Raw genomic sequence first — 24550 nt, forward strand, 5'->3', positions numbered from 1 at the left:
CCTGGCGCAAGCTTACCAGCAACTTCTAGTCGATGAACAAACAGCAAACGCACAAACAATTGTAACGCACAGGGGGGCGTTCAAATGCACGAGGTTACAGTTTGGGGTAAGCATAGCCCCAGGAATATTCCAGAGCATTATGGAACGCCTATTGTCAGGGGTAAATGGGGCCATTCCATACTTTGATGACATCTTAATTGCAGGGGAAAACCAGGAACAAGTAAACAAAAGAATAAGGGAAGTACTTAAGAGATTACAGGACAAAGGTTTAAGAATCAAGCCTGATAAATGTGTCTGGGGAACCAACAGTATAGAATTCCTAGGATATAAAATAGACAAAGAAGGTATCCACCCCACAACAGAGAAGCTGAGAGCAATTAGAGAAGCCCCAGAACCACGAGATAAGAATGAGCTGCAGGCATTTTTAGGCCTCCTTAATTTTTATTCCTTTTTTTTAAAACAGAAGGCAACAGTAGCAGAGCCTCTCCATCGTTTACTCCAGAAGGAAGCCCGCTGGACATGGGGGGAAACTGAACGTGAAGCTTTTTCTCAAATAAAACAATTATTAACTTCTAAAAGTGTAGTAGTCCAATATAGTGCTTCACTACCCATTAGGCTCACGTGCGACGCTTCGCCGTACGGCATAGGAGGAGTCCTAGCTCACGTTCTACCTAATAAGACAGAGGCCCCAATAGCATTTTTCTCAAGAACCATGACCAGCACAGAGAGGAATTATAGCCAGTTAGACAAGGAGGCTCTAGCTTTAGTGGCAGGGGTAAAGAAGTTTCACAATTATATTTTTGGAAGAAGTTTTGAACTAGTCACTGACCACAAGCCTCTACTAGGTCTGCTAGCCCCCAACAAGCCCACTCCACCTTTTATGTCTCCAAGACTAATCAGATGGGCTCTTTTCCTCTCAGGGTACCAGTATGAGCTCACCCACAAGGGGGGGAAGGAAATCAATCACGCAGACGGCCTCAGCAGGTGCCCCATAACAGACTTAGTGGAAGACCCTGTTCCTTCCACAGATGTATTAATGATAGAACTCGAGGATAAGCCACTAACCACGGCCAAAGAGGTAGCTGCACACACGCAGCAAGATCAAATCCTTAAACAAGTGGTGAACTGTGTACTAAAGGGATGGCAAAATGATGTTGTGAAACCTGAATTGTGTGATTTTAAAAACAAAAGACTTGAGTTATCTTATGTAAAGGGTTGCCTGCTGTGGGGAGATAGAGTGATCATCCCCAAAAGCCTGAGGGAAAAGGTACTCAAAATGTTACATGTGGGTCATCCTGGGATTGTCAGGATGAAGAGCCTAGCAAGGGGGCATTTATGGTGGCCAGGGCTGGATGCTGACATTGAAAGTTGGGTTTCAAGGTGTGAACCATGCCAAGAGTCACGGCCTAGTCCCCCCAAAACAACTCCGGCTGAGTGGGAGCAGCCTGCTGGTCCTTGGTCAAGAATCCACATTGACTTTGCTGGCCCAGTGGGGTCCCAGTATTTTCTAATAGTGGTTGATGCCTTCTCCAAATGGGTGGAAATAATAGCAATGAACAACATAACCACAAGTGCCACCATCAAGGTATTGAGTAGACTGTTTGCATCCCATGGTTGCCCAGATATCTTAGTGTCTGACAATGGGCCACAGCTAACAGCCAGGCAATTCGAATTGTTCCTAGATGGCCTAGGGGTCAGGCATGCCCTCATCTCGCCTTATTCGCCCTGGGCTAATGGATTGGCAGAACGTTACGTTCGTGTGGCAAAGGAGGCATTGCGCAGGTCAGGCCCTGGGGATGTACAACAAAACTTGGACCAATTCTTACTCACCCAACACATTACCCCTAACTCGCACACACATGTAAGCCCTGCAGAGTTACTGATGGGGAGGAAATTGAGGTCACCACTAGACAGGTTGAATCCAAGGTTCTGTGTTAATAATAACCAAATGTGTGTAAAACCTGAAAGAGAAATGTATTTGGGACAAAATGTATATGTAAAAAGTTTTGATGGAAATGTAAACTGGATGAAAGGAATTGTTGTTAAACAAAATGCACCAAAGACTTATATTGTAAAATTAGAGGATGGTCGTTTGTGGAAACGACACATAGACCACATTCGGAAGCGAACAGAAAATCAATTGACACAAACCGCTGACATGGACTCTCCCCCTTCAACAGACTTTAGCACATTGCCCGAGTTAAGAAATATGCAAAGAGACTTATCGGGCCAGGGGGAACCATCCAGTGACGCCGAGCCATCCTCGTCCTCCGAAGCCTTCGTTGGGCCTGCCAGACAAAGTCCACCGCGCCGGGAGAACAGCGGCGAGCCATCCTCCACAGTCGGTGTCGAAGGAGAAATTGAACTGCGCAGGTCAGCGCGAGCTCCTCAGAGGCCCCACCGATTGGACGACTTTGTCACATGGCTTTCGTGATGGATGTGTCCAACTATGAGGGGAGGGGTGTTGTATCCTGAAATGGCTACCTTGTAATTCCTGTAAATAGTTTGTTCCTCTTTCCAGCGCTGTCTGAGCCGAAGCAGGAAGTCGCTCCTGATTGGCTCAGACGCGGCCGGCTCTAGCTTTGGCGGGAACCGCAAATGTATAAAAGGAGCGGTTTCTTCAAGCAGAGTCAGTCGGTACTCGCTGAATTGTCACTTTACCTTGCTGAGCTGTCACTTGTTCTCTGAGCTGAATAAAAGTACCGATTGCTTGAACCCTGCCTCTGGGTCTACTTCAATTACTATATAATCCAACACATTATAACAGCAAGCAGAATATCAATAGCTCAAAACTGGAAAAGGGAAGAGGTACCATCAGACAGAGAAATTATTAAAAAAATATTCGATTGCGCCGAGTATGACTCCTTAACACAAAAACTGAAAGACAACAAGGAAACAAAAAATATAACCACATGGGACAAGTTCTACAACTGGATCAATGAAAGGGAGAGAGCTATAGAAGGGAAAGGAAACAAAATACAATAAAACAAATTATAAAAAGATCAAGAACGGGGGGAGAAAAGGAGAAGAACAAAACAAAACAATTTATTTGCTTGCTCGCTGACACCCTTTTTTTTTCTTTTCTTTTTTAGGATAGAAACAAATTAGAACTATAACAATCATAATATTAAACACATTATCTAGAAAAGGAAGTTTTAGACCAACGATTAAGCAAACTTTAAGAAATATGATTCCGCTGACAGAATAGCCGGGAAAATAAAAAATAAATATAGCTGCAGATTGGCAGCCGGGGGGGGGGGAGGGGTTGTCTTATGTTCAATGTTATTGTTAAATGTGGTTTGTTCAACCCTATTGGAAACAATGATCAGATGCTTATGATATGAACACCTTGTCTTGTCAACACTGTTTTGTATTGTTTCTTTGTATATATTTGTATATAACCAATAAACATTATTTTATAAAAAAAAATAATTAATAATAACAATAACAATAATAATAATAATAATAATAATAATAATAATAATAATAATAATAATTTATTAGATTTGTATGCCGCCCCTCTCTGAAGACCCTCTCCTAAATCCTTTGTGATTGGGATCAGTTGCAGTCTCCAAAGAAGAATTCCAGAAATAGCCAAGTCTGACAGGGATAAATGCTGGAAACGCCCAGAGGTGGAAGGAACCTTCTGTCTGATGTGGTGGACGTGGAAAGAAATAATGCAGAAGACGGAAAGGACAGACGCAGCACGAGTCAGATGATTCCTGGGATGTTGTTGAAAATGAAACCAGACTTTTCATTTTGGTGTATTACCCCAACATTTGTTCATTTGTTTAGTAAATTTATCTATTAAATTTATTTGCCAAAGTGACCACGACTGACCCAAAGCCTTACGAACTGTGACTGCCAGATGCTCTTCAGGAATCCAGGAGAATCTCCAGAATTGCCAACTGGGTCTCTGGGACAATGCAACTCCACCCAGAAGGAAGTTGGTTAAAGTCCCCCCATGTTGTTGCTCCATGGACCCAAAGCCCAGGGTTCAGCCAAAGCCTCTGATCCCCCATTGATCCCCCCACAGCCTCAGCATCACCCGTGTCCCCAGAGGTGGAGATGTAAACTGATGACATCCGCTAATGGAGGAGACCTCCAGCCCTGGTGTTGGACGGCCTCACCCAGTGGCTTCATGCAGATGTTGTGGAGGGGAGGAGAGGGCGGAACCAAATTCCTCTACGCAGCCATGAAGATGATCAACCAAGATGGCAGAAAGAAAGCTAGCAGAAGCAAGAGGGGAGAAGAGGGGAAGAGACGAGAGAAGGGAAGGGAATTGTCCCAAAGACAATTCCATCTGCCCGTCCATTACCCGGGGGGGGAGAATTATTGACCCCCTCAGAGAGGGTCCACAACTTGGGTGTCCTCCTCAATCCACAGCTCACACTTGAGAACCATCTTTCAGCTGTGGCGAGGGGGACTTTTGCCCAGGTTCGCCTGGTGCACCAGTTGCAGCCCTATCTGGACCGGGAGTCACTGCTCACAGTCACTCATGCCCTCATCACCTCGAGGTTTGACTACTGTAACGCTCTCTACATGGGGAAGAATAAAGAATGTTCGGAAACTTCAGATTGTGGAGAATGTAGTTGCGAGAGCAATCATGGGCTTCCCTAGGTACGCCCATGTTACACCAACACTCCACAGTCTGCATTGGTTGTCGATCAGTTTCTGGTCACAATTCAAAGTGTTGGTTATGACCTATAAAGCCCTTCTTGGCATCCGACCAGAATATCTCAGGGACCGCCTTCTGCCGCACGAATCCCAGCGACCGGTTAGGTCCCAGAGAGTTGGCCTTCTCCGTGTCCCGTCGACTAAACAATGTCATTTGGCGGGACCCAGAGGAAGAGCCTTCTCTGTGGCGGCCCTGACCCTCTGGAACCACCTCCCCTCGGAGATTAGAATTGTCCCCACCCTCCTTGCCTTTCGTAATCTTCTTAAAACCCACCTCTGCCATCAGGCATGGGGGAATTGAGACATCTCCCCCGGGGCCCATACAGTTTATGCATGGTATGTTTGTGTGTATGTTTTTGCTTTTTAATAGGGGTTTTTTAGTGACTTTAAAATTATTAGATTTGTTGTAGATTATTTTATTGTTGTTGTGAGACGCCCCAAGTCTACGGAGAGGGGCGGCATACAAATCTAATAAATAATAATAATAATAATAATTCCAGGCCAGAGTCCTTTGAAAACCATTTTCTTTTCTTTTGAGAGATTTTCTGATTAACAGTAAATTCTGTCCTGCTTAAGAGCAACCACTTTTGAAATGGTGATCTGTCCTTCCAACCTGGGATCTGGTCAGATTGCAGACCGATAGCAGCATTTCAGGTGAGGGTTGTTGCATTTTTCAGGCTGATCCCATTTGCATCTGGGGACCTTAAAGGCCTTTGTGAGAATTGCTAAAAAAAATGAAGGCAGTGGCTTTACAAAGTGAAAACAGCCTTTTTTTAAAAAAAAAACAGGAAATGCAAATTGTGGATGAGAAAAGTCTTTGAACAAGAAAACGGAAGGATCAGATTTTAAATCTGTGGAAATTCAAAAGCTGCAATTTGGCATTTTTACATTTTTATTTTTATAGCCCATCCCAAATCTCCTTATTTTCAAGACTGCGGTGTGAAGATTTTGAGGTTCCATTTTGGCCAGATGGGAGTTGCTGGAGATTTTAATTGGATAGGAAAAAAGATATATTTTTCTTTCTTTTTAAATACCTACAGAGGAGGGACACAACTTTCTCCCTCCACGTATCCAGCAATTCAATTTAATAGACAAATAACAGGCCTCTTGATTGAAAACAGCAGGAATACAAAGTGAATTTTATGTTCCCCCATCATATTTTTATTTATTTATTATTGTTATTTATTTATTTTTTATTTATCAATTAATTATATTGTATATATTTATTGATGTATTATTGTTTATACTTTATTTATTTTAATTATTTAGTTTATTATTTATTCTATTCCTTATTTAGATTATTATTTTAATATTGACTTATTTTAGTTGATTTTATTCTTTTATTCTTTTTTATTTCATTTATTATTTTAAATTGAATTAATTTAAGTTATTTTATTCTTTTTTATTTCAGTTTCCATTTATTCAGTTTTTATTTATTTATGTATAGGTTTAATTTGCTTATTTAATTTTATACATTTATTTATTTCACTTAGTTGCTTATTTATTGATTTAAAAGATGGAGTGGAAATGACTCGGAATGAAGAAGAAAAAGGCAGAGAAAGGAGACCACAAGTGGCTTCCGTGGATTCTCTTGGAAGATCCCTCTCAGAGGCCTGGATCCCCCTTGGAAAGGGAAGGGGGACGGGATCCCCTCCCCAAAACCTCTGCCCCCCGCAGACTCACCTCTCCGGCCAACCACAGGGGCCCCCTGGAGAGCCTCGTAGCTGTCCCGGCAGCGATCCACAGCGGACTTCGCGTCCTGCAGGATGAACTTATTTCTGTTCCACGCGTCCGCATCCGCCTTCCCGAACTCCGTGACGGCCTCGAACTTCCCGCGGTCGCTGTCGAAGTGGATGGTCTCCTGCCGGTCGTAGATGTACCTCTCCAGGTATCTCACCCGCTCCGTCCCGTTGAGGAAGCGGCACTCGTGCTTCCCCTGGTGCAGGAAATAGGCTGCGAAGGGAAGAGGAGGAGGAAGGCCGTCAGGAGGGACTCCAGGGCCCATCATTCCCAGCCGCTGGTGGTGGAGGAGGAGGGTTCCACGGAAGAAGGGGAGGGGAGGGGACACTGGTGGGGGACGCCCCCTGGAGGAGGGAAAGGGAACCTAGACAGGGCGGAAGACTTCTTTGGGGGGGGTCTGCAGAGGGGGGAGGGGAGGAAGAGGGGGAGGGGAGGAAGGCGGGGGAAAGCCAGGCAGAAGCCCAACGGGCCCAGGAGATCGACTTTCTGCAGGGGAAGCTGGATCGAAAGCGGCCTGAAGGATGGGGGAGGGGCTGGGAGAACTTTCGAGACTGGAGGGAAGCTCATATCCACCCCTCCCCCCTCTCTCTTCCATGTGGGGGAGGGGGCACAAGGAGGACATCTAGACTGACCCTCCAGGGGTCTGCCTGCCCTTTAAGCCCCAACTTCCCTGGATCACCCCAACTTTTCCTCTTGGCCCCCAAACTTCAGCCCAACTCCCATCCTTCATCACACCCGTTTCCCCTCCCCCAAAAGACCCCCTGCAGCCCCCCCAATAGTCTCAAAGGGAGGGTTTCCAGTCCCCCTCACAAACGGGGGGCAGTTTGGGGGGAGCAACTCAAAGCCCCCCAGATCCTCCTCCCAGACTGGATCCCAGGTCCCCATAGAGCAGCAAGGGGAGCTATGGGGGGTTCCTGGCCTCCTCCCCAAATTCATGGTTCCCCCCGGAAGGACCGAACCTCCCGTCTTGCCTGACCCCCAAAGCCTCAATTTTGAGATTCAAAAGAAAAACGTTTTGAAAAAAGCCGAAGTGCCTCAGTTTCCCTCTTTCGCTTTCGCTTCCCTTCCTCTTTCCCTGCAGCCCCCTCTGACCCAGACGCTGGGGGGGGGCGAGTGAGGGGCCCGGCTGCGACTCCCCCTCCGCTACATTCGGGGAACGGGGGTCCCTCTCCATCCTCCTGGGGGACATGTGGGGAGGAAGGGAAGGAGACCACGCGGAGGTCGAGGCTGTCGCAGGATCTGGAGACCCATAAGCTTTCTCCCCCCCACCCCCTCCTCCCCCGCCCAGCCCCCTCCTTACCGGGGCTCTCCTTCCCCCCTCCGCTTCCCGGGATCCGGGCCAGCGCTCCCACCAGCAGCACCAACGGGACCCCCACCAAAGCCATGGATGAGGCGGCTGCACCAGCGCCCGACCGAGAGAGGCTAGAGATGCGGAGGCTCCCAGCCCCAGAGGCGGAATCGGGGGGTCTGGATTGGGGGCAGGAGTTTTCCTCCGACTTCGGCATTGGGCGTGTCCAAAAGGAGCAAGAGGACCAATGGGAATTCTCCCTTTTGTAGCGTCATCGGTCTCCGTGTAGAGTCTCCCTTGACATCGCCCGATACAGGAGATAGTCCGAAGCCGAGAGAGGAGGGGAGGGAGGGGGACGTGCTCAGTCTTGGGGGGGGGGCTGCATTCTAGGGGGCTCCTTCATGCCGGCTCCATAATCCTCCCCCACTCTCCCTTTCTCTGGGCGCCTGGAGGGGCGGACTGGATGCCCTTTGAGTTCCCCCAGTGCCCAGAGGGCGCCCAGGCTGGAGCTGCGGAGACTCCCGAAGGGCCGAGTGGATCCGGAGCTTCAAGTATCCTTCTGGGCTCCCCCCACCCGCTCAGCCTGGAAGGAGGGAGCCCCCAGCAGCTGCCCCGGGTGACAAGGGAGGAGGCGCCGCCCCATGGATGGCTGGAACTTGGGGGGTCACCCCTTCCCCCCACCCCGAAGGGAAGCCAGGAAAACCCTCCGCTGGCAGTCCGGGCAGGAGGAGGCGGAGAGGATCTGCGGGGATCCCTCCTCACCCAGCCGGATCCTCTCCCCAGGCCCTCTCCCTCTTCAGGGGGGAATCTCCGGAGGGATCTCGTGGCTTTCCCAGAGGAAACGGCGCTTCCCTTCCTTCAAACACGCGCCTCCCTCGCTCAGAACGTCTGGACGAAGCGCCTCAACCACGGTCGTGTAGGGATCTCCCTCTTTCTTCCGGTGGGTCGGGGGGATCCCTTTTCCTGCCAAAGCAGATCCCGGAATCCAGTCTGGCCGCTTCTGCCCCGCTTCCCGCTCCTCTCCTGGGAGAACTCCTCCCCCTTCGCCTCCAGGCACAACCCTCGCCCCTTTCAGCAGAGAAAGACCCCGAGGGACATTGGGGGAGGAATTTCGCCCTTGGATTCCGCAGATCTCGATTGGAATCGGGGGGCGGTTTTTGCCCCCAAAACACACAGTCTCCCTCTGGTGATTCTTTCACTCGGACTAGAAGGGCGGAAAAGAGAAAATGAAAGTGGGAAGGAAACGGGGAAGGGAAAGAAAGTGGGGGATGAAAGGGAAAAAGAAGGAAACTTTCTCCCCGCAGAATAAAATGGAAAGTGAAATTGCAGCCTCGGTTTTTGTTTCTTCTCTATGTAAATACAACAGTTTCTGTAACAGCAAATTCACTCAATCACTTAAATTCCAAAGTTCAGATTTCCTTTTTCTTCTGCCTCAACCACAACGTCCAGAAGTGGCTTCCAGGTAGAAAAACAGCTGGATCTCTATTCTTTCCCCTGGTCAAAAAGGGGCTTATTTCTCCATCTCTGCCAACTTCTTCACTCCATCACTTTGTCCCTCCTGGGGATGGAGGTTTCTTTCCACTTTTGCATATCAAGAATTCTGGCTGCAGTCACCATGAGCAGTAATAAAGTATTAAATTTATATTTCAAGTCCCTAGTCCTCCTCCGCCCTATGGCTGAGTCTCCAGGTGGGGCAGCCCCTTTGTCCTGCGACCCAAGAGTCCTTGACTCACAACAGCTCATTTGGCACCTGCTTGAATTTTCAATGGTACTGTACTGAAAAAAGTCACACCTTGCCTGATATCTCTTTTTTCAAAGTTTAATTATTTGAATGTTTTTAATACTTTCATGTAAATTCCCATTTTTAGCAGAGAGAGGATAGATAGATAGATAGGATATGATATGATACATAATAAAATGATGAAGAGATAGATAGGTAGATAGATAGATGAATAGATATGGATGAATAGATAGGCAGACAGACAGATACAATAGATGGATGGGGGGATAGATAGATAGATAGATGGATGGATGGATGATAGATAGATATAGAGAAAGATAGAGTCCAAACCTGCCCCACAATTGTGTGTCTGCACACAACAAGTCACACAAAATGGGCCCCAGATCCATAGTGACTCTGGTGGGACGCCCATCGCTCTCCTGATCAAAGTAGAACTTCATGTTTCCCCCTGCCAGATTTTGATTCTCTGAGTTGTTCCTGACATCCTCACTACACACACACACACACACACACACACACACACACACACAAAGCAGCAGCTGTTCTTTCTGCAAGCCCCAACAGCTGTAGAGGCATTTGGGCTTCGCTTCCCCAGCCTGAAGCGTTGGGCTCCTCCGAAGCAGAACTGAGGAACTGGCCAGGATCCAGCAGGCAACAAGCCTGGATTCTTCGTCAGGGCAGCTCAGGGACTCTCCTCCTCCGCCCCATGGCTGAGTCTACAGGTGGGGCAGCCCCTTTGTCCTGTGACCCACTGGAAAGAGTCCTTGACTTATAACATTTAGCCATTTAGTTTCAATGGCACTGAAAAAAGTGACTCTTTGCCTAATATTCCTTCTTTTAAAAAGTTTTCTTATTGTTTTGAATGTCTAATACTTTCATGTAAAAATCCATCTTTAGCTTTGCTGTATGTGAGCCAGAGTCTCTTGTGAGTTGGGGGGGGGGGGCTATATAAATTTCAGACTAAGAGAGAGATTGTGTGTGAGAGAGGATAGGTAGAAAGATGATGATGATAACAATAATAATAATATAACAACAGCAATAATAATAATAATAATAATAATAAAAATAATAATAATAATAATAATAATAATAATAATAATAATAATATATTACATTTGTATGCCGCCCCTCTCTAAAGACAGATTCTAACCTTCATATTTTAAATAGAAGCAGAAACAGTAGAAGTATATTAGTTCACATTAGCATGTTGTCCATTTATTGTAACCTCTTTAAATAGTGGGGGAGGGGTGAGTATTTTACCCCCTGAGACAGAAATAATGAGTCCTCTCCGAAGTCATGAAGTCTTTACAGCTGACCTTTGACACATCAACCCTGCAGCTCCCTCCACAGATTTTCTGTGGAAATCACCCGGTTTATTCCTCGCATTGGTGCATCGGAGTCCCCTTTTGATTGACCCCATATTTGGTTTCTACCTCTGCTGTTTTGTGTCCTTTTTTCTTCCAATTTGATTGATTCACCTGAGATTTGAGTTGGGAATCAGCTTCTAAAATTTGTCTCCCTCTCATTTCGGCTTCACTCTCAAGCCCTTTGGATGAGGAGAGGTGGTCGGTTCTCACAGCTGACCTTCTGGGTCCTTGTGAGGGGCAGCTCATCCCCTGCTGGAAGCCTCCAGGTGGGTGTTGTGGACCATGGTCCAAGGATCCCAATTCCTCTCTGGAGAGACCCGTCCCCTAAGCCAGGCTGGACTTCCAGGGTGCTGCCTTCCCTCCTTGGGTGGTTCCCTTTATGGGCAGAGCGGGAGAGAAAACCCCCTGTGCCCCCATCTCTGGGGCTCCCACTGGGCCCTCCTGCTCCCAATCTCTGGGGCTCGATTCCAGGGAGTTTATCCTTCCTCCCCGCAGGAAAGAAGGAAAAAAGGTCCATGTGAACACGCGGCTGCTGTCCAAAGGAAGAGGGAGACACTGAGAAAAATCTGCCCTTTTATATCAAGATAAATGAACGTTCGCAACAGAGAAGACAGTCGGGAGCCTCCTGAGGTAAATCTCAAACAGCGCCCAAAGGAAAAAGGCGGGGGAAAGTGGACACGCCCCCTTCCCATCCCCAGCAACCAATCAGAGCGCAGATCCCCTCAGGCAGGAGCCCGCCCTCCCTCAGCCACTACTGGGTGTTTGGGACCTTTGTGCACTTTCCTTCTCCAGCCATTAAATTCACTCTCTTCACATTGAAAGTCTTCAAAAGAAACAGAGCTGAGATTGAATTGTCAGGCGCGTCTCTTTCCCGCCATTCCTCCCATCCGGGCACTTTGCCCCAAATCCACCAGGGGGCGATGTCTGCAAAGGGAAAGAAACTCCCCATTGGCCCACCGGAGAGCGAACGTCACGGAGGTTTTGCAGAGAAGGCTGAGAAGGAAGTGACATCAGTGAGCCTTGCCGCTCTAGGACGCCCCACTCGCTCTCCTTAAACCCTGGTGCCGCGTGAGACCCGGCGGGAAAACCTCCAGACGTGTCCCAGGTGAGGGGGGGGGGGGGCTTCCCGGTCCCCATGTTCCCCTGCCGCCCTCCCTGCAGGGGAAGGGAAGAAGCGGGGGGGAGGGGAGAAGGCGGGATTCGCACCAGGCTCCCCGAGGGCCCGAATCTGTCTCCGGAGGGGGAGAGAAGCGGGGCGGCCTCTGCAGCTGCCTCCTTCCCGGCCCTGCTCGGGGGACCTCGGCTCTGCGGTGGGATGAGCCTCTTGGGGCTCCGGGCAGGTTGGGTGAAGGTCGCTCAGGGGCTGAATTCCACCTTCTCATTCTGGGCCTTTGTTTTTCCTTCCACCTCAGAGACAGAAACCGGAAGCCATTTGTGGTCTTTGCAAGGCCACATTTTCTCCTGGGGGAAGAAAAAAAGAGCGGAATCACCTGGAGGGATCCGTCCTGTGTTCCCAGAAATGGTCCCGTGAAGGAAAAGGCCTCTGGAGACCAACAAGAGTCCTTGGACCCCTTTGGAGTTGCTCTGCAGGACAGAGAAAGGATGGAGACCCCATCTGTTGCAAAGGGGGGAACCGGAAAAGGCCCTGCAGCTGCTCAGCCTGGGAAAGGGGGAAAGTTCTGGACAATACCTGGGCAGCAGATCCTGGAGGAAGAACCCATCCTCTCTTCAGAAGTTCAACCCTGGAACTCCATCCAATACCAGGAGGCTGAGGGTCCCCGAGGACTTTGCAGCCGACTCCACGACTTTTGCAGGCGATGGCTGAGGCCAGAGAAGCACACCAAAGCCCAGATGCTGGACCTGGTGGTTCTGGAGCATCTCCTGTCCCTTCTGCCCCCAGAGATGGAGGGCTGGGTGCGGGAGTGTGAAGCAGAGACTAGCTCCCAGGCTGTGGCCCTGGCGGAAGGCCTCCTCCTGAGCCAGGCGGAGGAGCAGAAGGAAATCAATGATATGGAGGGAAAGAAGAATCCATCAGATCCCGCTCATGAGCCATTTTTCTGGAGGATCCCTTGGGAAGATCCAAACCAGGAGACCTCGGAAGGTAATGGGAGATGATCCGATGACCCATCTGTCTTACCTTTGCTCTCTCCTCTTCTATAGAAGACCTCCTCCTATTTTGTTCATTGTGCATTTTGAAATTATTCCTTACAGAGAAACAAAGAATGAAGCTCTCTGGTTTTTATGAAGGAGGTCAAACAGCGGTTGAACTTCCAAATCAAGTAAGAAAGAGAAAAGATACTAGATTTGTTTTCTCCCTTCAGGAAGTGAAGCAAATTTGAAGAGCGCTCTCTCTCCTTCTATTCCCCCCCCCCTCTGTTTGGCCAGGACAATTTTTGTGTCCTTCCACAACATGGAGAGCAAAATAGCAGGTTCACGTTTTACTAGCTTTTATGTATCTTTTGTGTTCTTTTTATTTCTATTTCTTCACTCAATCCACCTGGGCCCTTGTGCCCATATTTCGTAGTACTCAGAAACTTTTTGGCCCCTTAATTCCATCATCTGTTTGTCCATTTCGGAACAATTATATATTTTGTTAATTACTAATTTTTTGGGGTGGTGATGGTTCTGTATTTTCCCAATATTGGGCGAAAGTCATTCTGGCTGCAGTCGTGATATGTAATATTAAGTATTTTTTTTTGCTTTAGTTTATTTCCTTTTAAATATTCCCAATAAGAATAATTCCTGCAAGAATTCTATCTTTATTTGTGTGATCTCTTGTAACCATGTGTGGATTTTGGTCCAGGATTTTTTTGTCTCAGAGCTTGACCACCACATATGGAAGAAGATGCCATTATTATTATTTTTATACTGCCAACAATTTGGGCTCAATTTTGGATATATTTTAGCTACTTGGGTCGGTGCTAAATACCATCGATACCACATTTAAAGTCATTTTCCTTATAAGATACTGATTTTCATATTTTTAAATTTCAATTCCATATTTGTTCCCAGCCTGCCAAGTGAATATTATAACCAATGTTCTGTGCCCATGTCACCATAGGTGCTTTTACTACATCTGCGTGTCTTTCATATTGTAGCAAGTAAGTATATAGTTTGGAAATGATTTTACTTTCAGGGCCAGTTAAAAGTTTCTCTAATATACTTGATGTTGTGCTTCTCCCATATTCCTTCATGTTCTTTTAGTACCTGGATTGTATCTGGCTGTATACTATTTTCTGTATTTTATCTTAAAATGGATTTATGTTTATCCCAGGCATGTTTAAATTCAGTTACTGTGGATTTACCAACCATGTCTGTGAAATAATATTTTCTCACGTTTCCTTTTGATCTTTCCCCCAACTAACTTCAGATTGTGTCCCCTTGTTCTTGTGTTCACCTTCTTATTAAAAGCACTTCACCCCTGAACCTTATTTAACCCTTTGACATATTTAAATGTTTCGATCGTGTCCCCCCTTTTCCTTCTGTCCTCCAGACCAGTCATTTTCAACCTGTTTTGAGCCGAGGCACATTTTTTACATTTACAAAATCCTGGTGCAGACCACCAACAAAAATGACAGAAAATGACACTCTAAGACGCTCTCTCTTTTTCCATCTCTGTCTCCTCCACCCCTTGTGAGTGTGTGTAAACACACTCTTGAACCCTTTCCAAAAACAGGTGAGGGCTGGGGCTTTTTCTCTCTTATTCTTTGGGTGCTTTTTATCATATGCATTAAATCAAGAGTCACTTCTCTCTCTATCTTTTGTTTCTCTCTTTTTCCTCACATTCTCTGCCTCAATCATTTTCTCATTTCACTTTTTTCTCCCCGTTTTGCTCTCATTTCTCTCTGTCTCTCTCTTTCTCTCTTGCTTTCTTTCTCTCTCTCTTTCTTTCTCTTTCTCTCTCTTGCTTTCTTTCTCACACACACTTTCTCTCTTTCTCTCTCTCTTGCTTTCCTTCTATCTCTTTCTCTCTCTCTTGCTGTCTTTCTCTCTTTCTCTCTCTTAATAATAAATAATAATAATTTATTGGATTTGTATGCCGTCCCTCACCGAGGACTCGGAGTGGCTCACAACAATAAAACATCATATACAAATCCAATGTTAAAACAGTCTTTAAAAAACCTCTATTAAAACAGTCATACAGCCAAAACACACCATCCATAAAGTCAAGACAGCTAAGGATATATCAATTCCTCAAGGCCTGGCGACATAGATGAGTTTTCAAAAGTTTGCGAAAGGCAAGGAGGGTGGGGATAGTCCTAATCGCTGGGGGGAGCTGATTCCAGAGGACTGAGGCCGCCACAGAGAAGGCTCTTCCCCTGGGTTCCGCCAGATGGCATTGTTTCGTCAACAGGACTCGGAGAAGGTCAACTCTGTGGGATCTAATTGGTTTTTGGAATTCGTGCGGCCGCAGGCGGTTCCAGAGGTACTGCGGGTACTGCCGAGTGCCGTTGCTGCCGGTGCCCTCCCGCTGCCGGCGCCCTCCCACCAGGCCCCAAAGCTCACTTGCTGTCACCGCCAGGGAAGCTCCAGTCGGGCGGGGCGCTGCAGCTGCCGTTGCCTCAGCCCTGGAGCTCCTGCTCACAGCCGCCACCCTGCTGCTACTTCTCAGTGCTGCTGCTGCTGCAAGCGCCCTCCCGCTCCTACTGCCACTGCCCTCCCGCCGAGCCCCAAAGCTCACCTGCCATGAAGAAGGAAGGCGCAAAGAAGGAAAGTGAAGAAGGAAGGCGCAAAGAAGGAAGTTCAGCTTCTGGTGTCGCAACTTTTTGCTCTTTGCTTCGCAGCACACTGGTTGAAAAACACTGCTCCAGACTATACAGATTGAGTTCATGAAGTCTTTCCTGATACATTTTATGCTTATGACCTTTCACCATTCTTGTAGCCCGTCTTTGGACCCGTTCAATTTTGTCAATATCTTTTTGTAGGTGAGGTCTCCAGAACTGAACACAGTATTCCAAATGTGGTCTCACCAGCATTCTATATAGCGGGATCACAATCTCCCTCTTCCTGCTTGTTATACCTCTAGCTATGCAGCCAAGCATCCTACTTGCTTTTCCTACTGCCTGACCACACTGCTCATCATTTTGAGACTGTCAGAAATCACTACCCCTAAATCCTTCTCTTCTGAAGTTTTTGCTAATACAGAACTTCCACTACAATACTCAGATTGAGGATTCCTTTTCTCCAAGTGCATTATTTTACATTTGGAAACATTAAACTGCAGTTTCCATTGCTTTGACCATTTATCTAGTAAAGCTAAATCATTTACCATTTTACAGACGCCTCCAGGAATATCAACCCTATTGCACACTTTAGAGTCATCGGCAAATGAAATGTTGAAATGCTGATTTCATTTTGTTAGATGGGACCCAATCTGTTGATCCTTCTATATCTCAAGTTAATATTCTGGAGTTTCGTTATTCCTGACAATTTGGCCTTGTCTGCAAATTTGATCAGTTCCCCTTTTATCCTCTTGTCTAAATCATTGATGACCATGAAAAGATCTTGCAAATTTTCCTGTTCTTGTCTTTTTTCTGTGTTCAGGAGAGTCTGGTGTCCTTCAAGGAGGTGGCTGTGTCTTTCTCTGAGGAAGAATGTTCTCAGCTGGATCCTGATCAGAAAGAGCTGCATTCGGAAGTCATGCTGGAAAACTATAGGAATGTGGTCTCTCTGGGTAAGAGTTTTTCTAGATGCCAATCAGAGTTCAAGAGATTTAAAAAAAAACCCACTATTATGAGACATCGTCTCCAGGGAGGGAGAAGGAACGGATGTGGCCTTCTGGTGCTCCAAGGAAGGAAAGAGTCAATGTCTCTTTGCTGAGATGTTTTCTGTGCATTTCTTCTCTGTAGTTTCCATTTCTATTTGAACGTATTTGTAGGGGCCAAAAAGAACAAAATGTGTCTTTACGTATCCTACGGAGGTCATGTGAGAGGAGTGTATTGTCATTCTGCTGCACGAATCCCAGCGACCAGTTATATCCCACAGAGTGGGTCTTCTCCGGGTCCCGTCAACTAAACAATGTCGCTTGGTGGGACCCAGGGGAAGAGTCTTCTCTGTGGCGGCCCCAGCCCTCTGGAACCAACTCCCCCCAGAGATTAAAACTGCCCCCACGCTCCTTGCCTTTCTTAAGCTCCTTAAAACCCACCTCTGCTGCCAGACATGGGGGGATTGAGATACACTTTCCCCCTAGGCCTTTACAATTTTATGCATTGTATGTCTTTACGTATGTTTGGTTTTTATAGTAATGAGTTATCAACTGTTTTTAGTATTGGATTATTATTATTATTATTATTATTATTATTATTATTATTATTATTAATGAGCCGGGGTGGCGCAGCAGGTAGAGTGCTGTACTGCAGGCCACTTAAGCTGACTGTAGATCTGAAGGTCAGCAGTTCAAATCTTATCACCGGCTCAAGGTTGACTCAGCCTTCCATCCTTCCGAGGTGGGTAAAACGAGGACCCGGAGTGTGGGGGCAGTAGGCTGGCTCTGTTAAAAAGTGCTATTGCTGACATGTTGTAAGCTGCCCTGAGTCTAAGGAGAAGGGTGGCATAAAAATCAAATAAATAAATAAATTATATGCTGTTTGATTACTGTTGTTAGCCGCCCCGAGTCTGAGGAGAGACAAATCCAATTAATGAATGAATGAATGAATAAATAAATAAATAAATAAATAAATTTGACCTATGAAACCTCCAAAATTGTGTGGGAACAGAACTTTCACCCTCAGCCCATGGAAGAGCATTCTCCCAATCCAATTCAAGAACAAAAGCCTCCTGCAGTGTCACTGAGAGCATCCTAGGGTACAGGTCATCCTTGAGTTATAACAGTTCACTTAGTGACCATTCCAGGTTATGAGCAGCCCTCCCCGAAGTACATGGGATACAGTCCCGAAATTATGAGTGTTGCAGCACCATGGCAATAGTGCATACTTATGAATGACAGCAGAGGGGCTGCAACATTTGCCCTCCATATTCCCCACCCCTCCCACTATTGTCTGGTTCCAGAAGAGCATGAGGAGAATGGAAGCTTTGGACACTCTCATGACTCATGAATATAGAAATCATCATGTTTATATCACACCAGTGCAAGCATGCAAACATACAACCTAGTGACATTTTGGAGAAATTCCGAAGGAATTTCACTTGGCTTTCTATCCTTTTTCTCTAACCTTATTATCATTTTCATTTCCCTTTTGTTTTGAAGGTAAAGATCAAGATTCCTGTGAACTGTTCCAACTGATCGATGCTGAAGATGGAAATGAGAAGTTTGGAATTCGAATGGAATTCGAAAGCCGTGAGAGAAATCAGTCAAAGAGCTGGAATCAGGAAAGCTCATCTTCCACTGATGCTCCGATTCAAGATTCTCTTGCCCAACAAGAGAAAATAAGGAATAAATATATTGGGAAAAGTGTGAAGCTAACCAAAGCTAAAGTACAAATAAATGAATACTCTTTAACCCAAAACAAAGGAGAAGATGGTAGAAAAAGAAACAACAGACAAAATTACAATGGGACATCCATTCATTTTCATGGAAATAACTCTTACATCTGAAAAAGTGATTGACGCAAAAGAGAAGCCGTATAAATGCATGGAGTGTGGAAAGACCTTTGCTCGAATAAGTCATCTTATTTCCCATAAAAGTATCCACACAGGGGAGAAGCCATATAAATGCATGGAGTGTGGAAAGGCCTTTGCTAAAAGAAGTCATCTGACTTCCCACAAGATGATCCACACAGGGGAGAAGCTATATAAATGCATGGAGTGTGGAAAGGCCTTTGCTCAAAGTGGTACTCTTATTTCCCATAACAGGATCCACACAGGGGAGAAGCCGTATAAATGCATGGAGTGTGGAAAGACATTTGGTGAAAAAAGTCATGTTGTTTGCCATAAGATGATTTACACATGGGATAAACCATATAAATGCATGGAATGTGGAAAGACCTTTGCTCAAAGAAGTAATCTTACTACCCACAAGGTGATCCATACAGGGGAGAAGCCGTATAAATGCATGGAATGTGGAAAGACCTTTGCTCAAAGAGGTCATCTTAGTACCCACAAGGTGATCCATACAGGGGAGAAGCCGTATAAATGCATGGAATGTGGAAAGACCTTTGCTCAAAGAAGTCATCTTACTACCCACAAGATGATTCACACAGGGGAGAAGCCGTATAAATGCATGGAGTGTGGAAAGGCCTTTGCTCATAGAAGTCATCTTACTACCCACAAGATGATCCATACAGGGGAGAAGCCGTATAAATGCATTGAGTGTGGAAAGGCCTTTGCTAAAAGAAGTCATCTTATTTCCCACAAGATGATCCACACAGGGGAGAAGCCATATAAATGCATGGAGTGTGGAAAGACCTTTGCTCGAAGAAGTAATCTTACTACCCACAAGGTGATCCATACAGGAGAGAAGCCATATAAATGCATGGAGTGTGGAAAGACCTTTGCTCGAAGAAGTAATCTTACTACCCACAAGGTGATCCATACAGGGGAGAAGCCATATAAATGCATGGAGTGTGGAAAGACCTTTTCTGAAAGTGGTAGTCTTACTTCCCATAAAAGGATCCACACAGGAGAGAAGCCGTATAAATGCCTGGAGTGTGGGAAGGCCTTTGCTTATACTAGTGCACTTACTTCCCATAAAAGGATCCACACAGGGGAGAGGCCGTATAAATGCATGGAGTGTGGGAAGGCCTTTGCTTATAGAAGTTATCTTATTTCCCATGAAAGGATCCACGGGGGAAAAGCCATATAAATGCATGGATTGTGGAAAGACATTTCCTCAGAATGGTCATCTATCTTCTTGTAAAAGGATCCACGCTCAGGAGAAGCTATATAGCTATACAATTCTACTTACAACTATATACTACTCCACAGTGTTTTACCACTTATCTCTGAGCAGTTTACAAAGTCAGCATATTGTCCACAGCAATCTGAGTCTTAATTTTAGCAACCTCAGAAAGATGAAAGGCCGAATCAACTATTAAAAGTAATCTATAGGGTTTGAAGATGTATGTAAGGCAAATAACTAAAGGTAAAAGGAAGAAGAAACCGCTATGGTTTAGCAATGATGTAAGGGCTATAAATGGAAGAAAGGCTGCCTATAGGACGTATAAAGAGCCTGGAAGTATAGCTGATAGAGAGGTGTATAAAATGAGACAGAAGGAGGCAAAACAGATAATATATGCTGCTAAAGCCTCAAAAGAGGGAAAAATTGCTAAATCTGTAAAGAAGGGGGATAAAACCTTCTTCAGATATATTAGTGATGGGAAGAAGAAAAATTGTAACATCACGAAGCTTAGTAGTGGGGATGATACATACATTGAGGGAAATAAGGAGATCACTGACCATTTGAATAGCTAATTCTATTCAGTCTTCTCAGAAGGCAGCTTACAATATAATACTATAGATGGATATAGCATTGCTTCCATCTGTAGGGATTCAGGTCCAGTGATCTCAGAGGCCGACGTCTTAGAAGAACTTGAAAGATTAAAGATAAATAAGGCAATGGGTCCAGATGGCATCCATACTAGCGTTCTTAAAGAACTCAGATCTGACATTGCTATCCCTCTGACTGATTTGTTTAACCAATCCCTGTTAACAGGAGATGTTCCTGATGATTGGAGAATGGCCAGTGTTCTGCCTATCCACAAGAAGGACAGTAGAGAAGAAGCTGGCAACTACAGGCCAGTTAGCTTCACATCAGTTATAGTTAAAATGATGGAGACTCTACTCAAAAAGAGGATAAATCAGCACCTAAAAAACAATAACTTATCGGACCCAAATCATCATGGCTTTACTGAGGGTAAATCATATCAGACTAATCTCATTGATTTCTTTGACTATGTCACAAAGAATAGAATAGAATAGAATTTTTATTGGTCAAGTGTGATTGGACACACAAGACATTTGTCTTGGTGCATATGCTCTCAGCGTACATAAAATAAAATATACATTTGTCAAGAATCATGTGGTACAACACATAGGGGTCAAATAATCAATGAAGAAACAATATTAATAAAAATCTTAGGATACAAGCAACAAGTTACAGTCATACAGTCAACATGGGAGGAAATGGGTGAAAGCAATGATGAGAAAAACTAGTAGAATAGAAGTGCAGATTTAGTAGAAAGTCTAACAGTGTTGAGGGAATTATTTGTTTAGTAGAGTGATGGCGTTTGGAAAAAAACTGTTCTTGTGTCTAGTTGTCTTGGTGTGCAGTGCTCTGTAGCGACGTTTTGAGTTAGGAGTTGAAACAATTTGTGTCCAGGATGTGAGGGGTCAGTAAATATTTTCCCCGCCGTCTTTTTGACTCGTGCAGTATACAGGTCCTCAATGGAAGGTAGGTTGGCAGCAATTGTTTTTTCTGCAGTTCTGATTCTCCTCTGAAGTCTGTGTCGGTCCTGCTGGGTTGCAGCACCAAACCAGACAATTATAGAGGTGCAGATGACAGACTCAATGATTCCTCTGTAGAACTGGATCAGCAGCTCCTTGGGCAGTTTGAGCTTCCTGAGCTGGCGCAGAGAGAACATTCTTTGTTGTGCTTTTTTGATGATGTTTTTGATGTTAGGTGACCATTTTAGGTCTTGAGATATGATAGAACCTAGAAATTTGAAGGTCTCTACTGTTGATACTGTGTTGTCTAGTATTGTGAGAAGTGGAAGGGTTTCTCTTAAAGTCTACCACCATTTCTACGGTTTTGAGTGTGTTCAGTTCTAGATTGTTCTGGTCACACCACAAGGATAGTTGTTCAACTTCCAGTCTGTATGCGGATTCATCATTGTCTCGAATGAGTTCGATCACTGTTGTATCATCTGCAAACTTCAGTAGTTTAACAGATGGACCATATGAGATGCAGTCATCGGTGTATAGAGAGAAGTGGTGAGAGTACACAGCCTTGGGGGGCACCTGTGCTAATTGTACATGTATCTGGTGTGATTTTGCCTAGCTTCACCTGCTGCTTCCTGTCTGTTAGGAACCTTGTGATCCACTTACAAGTATGTTCAGGTACCGCTAGCTGATTTAGTTTGGTTAAGAGAATGTCCCGTACGATGGTATTGAATGCTGAACTGAAGTCCACAAAGAGGACCCTAGCGTAGGTCATTGGAGATTCAAGATGTTGAAGGATGTAGTGTAGAGCCATATTAACAGCATCATCTGTTGATCTATTTGCTCGGTATGCAAATTGCAGGGGGTCTAACAGTGGATCCGTGATGGTTTTCAAATGAAACATCACTAGCCTTTCAAAGGTTTTCATAACTACAGATGTTAGAGCAACTGGTCTGTAGTCATTGGGTTCCTTGATGGAGGGCTTCTTTGGCACTGGGATGATAGTCGAGCGTTTGAAGCAGGAAGGAACATAGCACAACTCTAGTGATTTGTTGAAGATTTGGGTGAAGATGGGGGCTAATTGGTCAGCACAGACTTTTAAGCAAGAAGGAGTTATCTTGTCTGGGCCTGGTACTTTTCCAGGCTTCTGTCTGAGAAATAGATCTTTCACTTCCTTTTCTGTGATCACTAGGGGTTGTAAACCCAATGGGATGGGTTCAGTTGTAGAAGATTTAGCTGTTGTTGGTGTGTCTGGGATGGAGGTGGTGCAGATAAGTGGTTAAGGTTTCTTTTCAAACCTGGAGTAGAACACATTCAGGTCATCTGCCAATTGCTGATTTCCTTCAGCTTGGGAAGGTGGTTTGCTGTAACAGGTGATGTTTTTGAGAGTTTTCCAACGTTTACTGGTTCATTTGTTGAGAATTGATTCTTTAGCGTTTCAGAGGTGTTGGATGAAGGTGGTGTCGTGGATATTGCCTATCTGGAGGTCAGCAAAGCCTTTGATATGGTTCCCCATAAAGAGCTGATAGATACGTTAATGAAGATTAGACTTAATCCCTGGATAGTTCAGTGGATTTGCAGCTGGCTGAAGCATAGATATCAGAGAGTTATTGTTAATGGCGAGTAGTCTGAGCAGAGCCTGGTTACAATCGGTGTGCCACAAGGGTCTATTCTGGGTCCTATTCTTTTTAATATGCTTGTGAGTGACATAGGGGAAGGTTTGGTAGGGAAAGTTTGCCTATTTGCTGATGACTATAAAGTGTGCAATAGGGTTGATATTCCTGGAGGGGTCTGTAATATGGCAAGTGATTTAGCTTCATGATTTAGCAAATGATTTAGATTTCTGACAGTCCCAAAATGGGTGAACAGTGCAGTCAGGCGGTAGGGAAAGCAAGTAGGATGCTTGGCTGCATAGCTAGAGGTATAACAAGGAGGAAGAGGGAGATTGTGATCCTGGTGTATAGAGCGCTGGTGAGACCACATTTGGAATACTGTGTTCAGTTCTGGAGAAATCGCCTACGAAAAGATATTGATAAAATTGAACGGATCCAAAGACGGGCTACAAAAATGGTGGAAAGTCTTAAGCATAAAATTTGTCCGGAAAGACTTCATGAACTCAATCTGTATAGTCTGGAGGAGAGGAGGGAAAGGGGGGACATGATCGAAACATTTAAATACGTTAAAGGGTGAAATAAGGTTCATGAGGGAAGTGTTTTTAATAGGAAAGTGAACACAAGAACAAGGGTCACAATCTGTGGTTAGTTGGGGGAAAGATTATAAGTAACATGAGAAAATATTTTACTGAGGGAGTAGTAGATCCTTGGAACAAACTTCCAGCCGACGTGGTTGGTAAATCCACAGTAACTGAATTTAAACATGCCTGGGATAAACATATATCCATCCTAAGATAAAATCCAGGAAATAGTATAAGGGCAGATTAGATGGACTATGATGTCATCACAGTGAAGTGAATTATCCAGAGGTTGTGGGCACTTCATCACTGGATGGTTTGAAGAAAAGACAGGACAGCAAATGGTCAGAGATGGTATAGTTTCTCCTGCCGGAGCAGGAGGCTAAACTACATGATCTCCAAGGTCCCTTCCAGCTCTATTCCTGTTCCAGGCTTTTCCTGGTTCTGCCCATCAATAAACCTCCTTTCCCAAGCAGCCTCCATTTTATTCCCTTCCTGGAATTGGACCTTATTTTGCTTCCAACACTAACATGAGAAAATGGAAACCCAAGACCGAAAGCTGCAACTGAAGAGGTTAATGTGGAGGAAATAGGCAGCTATGTCCAAAGGAAGAGGGAGACACTGCCACAAACTTGTAGTTTTATATCAACATAAGGTAAATGTATTGAACATTTGCAGCAGAGAAGAGTCAGGAACATCCTTTGTTCCGGTTCCGGGTTGAGCGGTATGGAGATGGTGGGTCTATCGCTCTCCTGAGACTACGGCAAAAATCGTCGGAGATGGGCCAGTCCAGCTTCGAAATGTCCCGAGGTTGGTCTGTTGTCTTGCCCCCCATTGAAGCAGCCAGAGACTGAGCGTTCTCGCTGCTGCTGGGGACGCTGGGGAGCGTTGGAGGCTGCAGGCTGTAGTGCCGATCAGCTGAGGCGCGGAAGATGGCCGCGCCTGAACGCTGAGCGAAAATGCCGAAGGAGGGAAGAGAGGAGAGAAGCTGTGAAGGTGGAGAGCTGGACCGAGCCAAGCTTCCTGGCGTGGCACTGGTGAGTGAGAGTGACCAGTGCCGAGGCGGTGGAGGCGAGGTTCGAGGGTCGACGGAAAGGAGGGGAGCGGAGAGAACGGAGCTGAATGGAGCAGAGACCAGCACTGGAACTGGGGCGACCCTGCCTGCTCGTGAGACTGAAGCCGCTGACGATTCGGGCCGGTGGGAGCGACCT

General features: G+C 45.7%; 2 protein-coding genes across 2 annotated transcripts in view; both read left to right on the forward strand.

Annotated features, from left to right (window-relative positions):
- Positions 1-24550, forward strand: part of LOC139162883 (zinc finger protein 208-like) — a 56459-nt gene that overhangs the window by 18481 nt on the left and 13428 nt on the right. Inside the window, exon 7 of the mRNA XM_070743778.1 lies at positions 18856-19511. Coding sequence (XP_070599879.1) covers positions 18856-19511 — 656 coding nt within the window. The remainder of the gene's footprint in view (positions 1-18855; positions 19512-24550) is intronic.
- Positions 11829-13236, forward strand: LOC139162962 (zinc finger and SCAN domain-containing protein 31-like). Its single transcript, XM_070743875.1, has 3 exons — positions 11829-11918; positions 12226-12914; positions 13025-13236. The coding sequence occupies exons 2-3, from the start codon at positions 12416-12418 to the stop codon at positions 13150-13152; spliced, it is 627 nt and encodes a 208-aa protein (XP_070599976.1). The 5' UTR covers positions 11829-11918; positions 12226-12415; the 3' UTR covers positions 13153-13236.

The sequence above is a fragment of the Erythrolamprus reginae genome, chromosome 2 (assembly GCF_031021105.1).
Source record: "Erythrolamprus reginae isolate rEryReg1 chromosome 2, rEryReg1.hap1, whole genome shotgun sequence".
Taxonomy (NCBI): Eukaryota; Metazoa; Chordata; class Lepidosauria; order Squamata; family Dipsadidae; genus Erythrolamprus; species Erythrolamprus reginae.

Coding starts and splice junctions, on each gene's coding strand:
- LOC139162962 (XM_070743875.1), top strand. CDS start 12,416: ATGGAGACCCCATCTGTTGCAAAGGGGGGAACCGGAAAAGGCCCTGCA. Junction 12,915..13,024: donor AAACCAGGAGACCTCGGAAG/GTAATGGGAGAT, acceptor TATTCCTTACAG/AGAAACAAAGAATGAAGCTC.